Source organism: Tupaia chinensis, unplaced genomic scaffold, assembly GCF_000334495.1.
Source record: "Tupaia chinensis unplaced genomic scaffold, TupChi_1.0 Scaffold139757_1, whole genome shotgun sequence".
Classification (NCBI taxonomy): domain Eukaryota; kingdom Metazoa; phylum Chordata; class Mammalia; order Scandentia; family Tupaiidae; genus Tupaia; species Tupaia belangeri.
Window position 1 is genome coordinate 3,024,442 of NW_006199637.1, and position 4,802 is coordinate 3,029,243.

The following is a 4,802-nucleotide window of genomic DNA, read 5'->3' on the forward strand; positions in this document are numbered from 1 at the left end:
GCCCCCTGGAGCTGTGGGTGGACATGTTCCCCATGGACATGCCGGCCCCAGGGACGCCTCTGGACATCTCGCCCCGGAAGCCCAAGAAGTGAGCGGCCCAGGGCCCAGCCCCCACCCCGGCACCCCCACCCGCCCATTCACTTCCCACCAGGGCCCAGTGCTTCCTGAGGAGGAGGCTCAGGGCCAGATGTCCTCGGTCACTTGGCTTGGTTCCCTGGGCCCTGGGTCTGCCCGCCAGGCCTTATCAGGGAGACACGGCATTGCAGGGCCTGCTCCGACAGGTCCTCACTGGCCAAGGCAGGGCCACCTTCTCCCCTCTGCCCCCAGGGAGGAAGCCGAGTCACACTCCGGCACCCCATGGACGTGGTAGACATTCTCACATACACGCGCACTCGTGTGTACAGCACTGCCACGGCACGCACACGCATTCCCACACACGCGCACTCGTGTGTACAGCACTGCCACGGCACGCACACGCATTCCCACACACGCGCACTCGTGCACACAGCACACCCCGAGTGCCTGCTCTGTGCTCAGCGCTCAGCACGTCGCTAAGTTCTGCAAACGTCCTTAAAGTGCCTGTGAAGTCCTGTGCAGGAGGGCATGCCCGGGAGAGGCAGGACGTGGCAGGGTGGGGAGAGCGCTGGGTCAGGAGCCAGGCCACCTGCGTCTCCTGGGTGACCCTGGCCAGGTCACTCTGTCTTCCTTGTCATCAGATTTCTCATCCGTAAAGTGGCAGGATCGCATCGCTGCCAGCTCTGACCCCCCCATTGCCTGGACTCGGGGCCAGCTTGGTGGGCAAATGAAGCTACCCGGGGCCCTGCACTCAGAGGAGACCTTGTTTTCATGCTCTGAAGCTGCTACCTTGATGTTCTTAAGATTTGTTTTTAGAATTATTTATTTAATTTTATTTCTTATTATTACTTAATTTGCTACAGGACACATGTACTCACCAGAGAGAGAGGGAAAGTGAGAAAGCAAGCCACTAGGTCTAGGTCTCAAACTGCGGTCAGCCATGTGGGAGTCCAGCACCTTAACCACCACTCCACCTGCTATCCTTAAGATTTTTTTTAACAAGGAACCCTGCGTTTTCATTTTACTCTGAAATGAGCAAATTATGCAGCCAGCTCTGTCTGTAATAGCCTCTAAGGGTGAGGCCCTCAGCCTGCGGTTACAGGTCCTACCACTAGGGGCGCCCAGCCCACTGCATGGCTCTGGACTCGCAGTCCAGGGGTCCAGGGCGGCAGAATTCAAGGAGAGCCACTGCCCTCCAGTTTTGTTGGATGACTCAACCTCACGCCTAATGGTTGAAATGTAACTACCTCATTTATAATTCCTAGTTTATAATTGCATTAAACCTCAAGGAGAACTCTTTATTAGAGACAAAAACATGCAGGAAACCAGATTCCATGGACTTCCGTTCCAGGCTGCTGCACATAAATGCAGACTTAGAACTGGAGTGAAGCGTCTGCCCCTGGAGAGAGAACTTACTTCTGACTCTCAGGGCTTTACTTAGTGCCACCCGCTCCGCGGCAATTGGCCGCCTCCCCTCCCTGTCCTTCCCTGTCTCTGCCTGTCCTTAGGCACCACCCTCCCCCTTAGGGCTCTGGTCCCCCCCACCCCAGTCCCCCCAGGGCAAGGGCAACATCTCACAGCAGCCCTGTATCTGGCCATCCCTCCTGCTCTCTCTGGGGCCCGTCTACACTTTCCACACAAGCCTGGCCCTGGCCCTGTGCTCGCCTGGGGAGAAGTCCAGTGACATTTTTGTGCGGGGGTGGGTGAGCAGTCCCTGCGTGGGCAGGGCTGAGCTGGGAGAGCCATTCCCCTGGGTCATAGGCTAGGAGGGGGAGGAGCAGGGGGCTGTGGGTGGGGAGAGAGATCCCTGGGGGTGGGCGCAGGTCTTGAACATGTGGCCCGCAGGTGGCTGAAGGGCCAACAGGAGGACAAGCAGGACACAGACGTCCACTACCACTCCCTCACCGGCGAGGGCAACTTCAACTGGCGCTACCTGTTCCCCTTCGACTACCTGGCAGCCGAGGAGAAGATCGTCATCTCCAAGAAGGAGTCCATGTTCTCCTGGGACGAGACCGAGTACAAGATCCCCGCCAGGCTCACCCTGCAGATCTGGGATGCCGACCACTTCTCTGCCGACGACTTCCTGGGTGCAGAGTCGGGAGGGGTGGGGGCCTGTGACCCAGGGCTGAGGAGGGGCAGGGGTGGGCTAGGGAAAGGGTGTGCCCCCTCTAGGAGGAGAGGGCGGGTGCAATCCTACCCAGCCTGTCAGAGCCAGAGGTAGCAGATGGTGAGCCTGCCCCCTCAGCATCCCCCTAACCTGCCTAGGACAGGTGACCTCAGTGTCATAGCCAGGGCTGCAAAGGGGCTTTGGGCACACCAGGGAGGGGGCCGTGAATGCTGGTGAGGGGGTCAGCAAGGAGTCAGGAAACTTCCCTGGGCCTCAGGCAGCTCCTGTGAAGCGAGGTCTCCTCTGAAACTGTCCGTATCTGCAAGCTTGTGAGCTTAGGCCTTCGACCTGAGTGGACGCAGAGAGCGGGTGTGAGGACAGACGCCCAGCAGACCTTCCAGGCCGAAGGAGGGTCTGAGCAGTGGGGGTGTGTGGCTGCCCTGAGCTAATGACCCCCCTCGCCAAGCCCAAGCAGCTAATGAGAGGCAGGAGGACGAGATCCCACTGGAGGGCAGAGACTTGCCCCTGCCTCCTGCACCCAGAACTGACCTTGAGGTTGCCACAGGCGCCATCGAGCTGGACCTGAACCGGTTCCCGCGGGGCGCGAAGACGGCCAAGCAGTGCACCATGGAGATGGCCACCGGGGAGGTGGACGTGCCCCTCGTCTCCATCTTCAAGCAGAAACGCGTCAAAGGCTGGTGGCCCCTCCTGGCCCGCAACGAGAACGACGAGTTTGAGCTCACGGTGGGCACCGGCCCTACCTGGGCAGTGGGCAGGGCTGGGCCAGGTGCGGGGACAGCCCTGGGACCTTTCTGTCCTCTGCAGGGCAAGGTGGAGGCTGAGTTGCACCTACTGACGGCTGAGGAGGCGGAGAAGAACCCGGTGGGCCTGGCCCGCAACGAGCCTGACCCCTTGGAGAAACCCAAGTGAGTGCGCACCGGCCTGCCCCACCACACTCAGACAGGACGGAAGAGCCAACCTCTGGGCTTCTCAGCCCCACTCCCTGGGCACCCTCTGAGCCCCTTCCTGGGCCACAGCAGGGGGCTTCCTCCCTCCGTCCTTGGCCCCTGAGTCCCGCCAGCTCCCTCTGAACCAGACGGTGGGCTCAGGCGGAACTGCTCCCCGAAGGGCTCTGTTTCAAGGTAAATCTTCTGCCTCGTTTTCGCCAATTGCAGGCAACCACGATAGTGGTATGTGGGAGCCCAGCCAGCCCTGATGGCCGGGGAGGTACCCAGAAGCCCCACACACAGCCCAGCTCGGCTTCCCTCTCAGTCGGGGCCCCATTCACACCCGACCCTGGCCCTCCCCGTCCTCTCCCCGTGCTCCCTCCACTCCTCTCCACACTCCAGCCGGCCCGACACGAGCTTCGTCTGGTTCTTGAACCCTCTCAAGTCCGCCCGCTATTTCCTGTGGCACACGTACCGCTGGCTGCTCCTCAAACTGCTGCTGCTCCTCCTCCTGCTCCTCCTCCTCGCCCTGTTTCTCTACTCGGTGCCTGGCTACCTGGTCAAGAAGATCCTTGGGGCCTGAGCCCGCAGCCTCTGGGCGCTGGTACTCCTCCCTGCTTCCTCAGGACCAAGGGCTGGGCCCCCTGTGATACGCACACTCACACACATGCAAACACACACATGTACACAAGCACATGTGTGCACTCAAGCACATACACGCACAAGCACATAGCAAACATGCACATGAGTATGCACACGTGTGCACATGTACATGTATGCATGCACATACAAGCCCACACAAACATATACAGCAACTTTCAAGCTTTCAAAACAGAATCATAGATTGGGACCAGCAGTTGGCGTAATGGCTATGTCACTGGACTCCCATGTAGTCGAGTGCAGTTCAAGTCCCGGACCCGGTGGTTTAAACTCATGCTGGGCGCGTGTGCGTGCATGCCCAAGATCCTGAGAGGAGAATGGAGGAGAAGGGATTGTGGCGTGGCCATCCCCCCTGGCGCGGGGGCGGCGATTTCTTGCTTTCTATCTGTCTCTCTCTGTCTGTCTGGAGAGCACATGCACCCTATAGCGAAAAACCTCTCAAAAAAAAAAAAAAAAACACCAGAATCACAGACTTCCAAACTAGAAATGACTATTTACGTTTTGACAGAGCAGTCCAGAGAAAGGAAGTCGCTCCCCCAAGGTCGCCAAGCACATGAGGGCTGAGCTAAGACTCCAGCCTTGGTTTTCAAATGACCAATCAGGTCACCACCCCGCCTCCTCACCCAGCAGCGTCCAAAAGACTAAGCCAGTGTCATTGGCAGGAAGAAACTGAGATATGGACAGAAGGGGGAGGCTGGGCCAGGGTAGTCAGCAAGTCCTGAAGTGGCTGCCCCACCCCTGTGCGACTTCCCAGTCCAGAGCCGTTTTCGACCTGCGGGATAATGGCCCATTCGGTCAAACCCTGGATAGCCAACACTTAGGGAGTCGCCACTTCTCAGGCTGGTGCGTCACATGCATGTCTGTCTTCACCGTCCCGCCAACCCCCGGAGGTGGGTACTATGGATCCCATTTTACAAAGGGGGAGAGGAACCTAGGCTCCGAGTGGTGCCTGACCAGCCTGTCCCAGCTGGGACTCAAGCCCAGTGCCCTACAGCCTGTGGCCCCACTGTGTT

The 4,802-nt window shown here is 59.2% G+C and overlaps 1 protein-coding gene across 1 annotated transcript in view; it reads left to right on the forward strand.

Moving 5' to 3' along the window:
• The window catches only part of OTOF (otoferlin), a 109,706-nt gene extending 105,750 nt beyond the window's left edge, over window positions 1-3,956 (forward strand). The window contains exons 43-47 of the mRNA XM_006162226.2: window positions 1,584-1,774; window positions 1,921-2,162; window positions 2,748-2,926; window positions 3,008-3,108; window positions 3,532-3,956. Coding sequence (XP_006162288.1) covers window positions 1,584-1,774; window positions 1,921-2,162; window positions 2,748-2,926; window positions 3,008-3,108; window positions 3,532-3,712 — 894 coding nt within the window. The 3' untranslated portion in view covers window positions 3,713-3,956. The remainder of the gene's footprint in view (window positions 1-1,583; window positions 1,775-1,920; window positions 2,163-2,747; window positions 2,927-3,007; window positions 3,109-3,531) is intronic.
• Window positions 3,957-4,802: the final 846 nt, after the last annotated feature.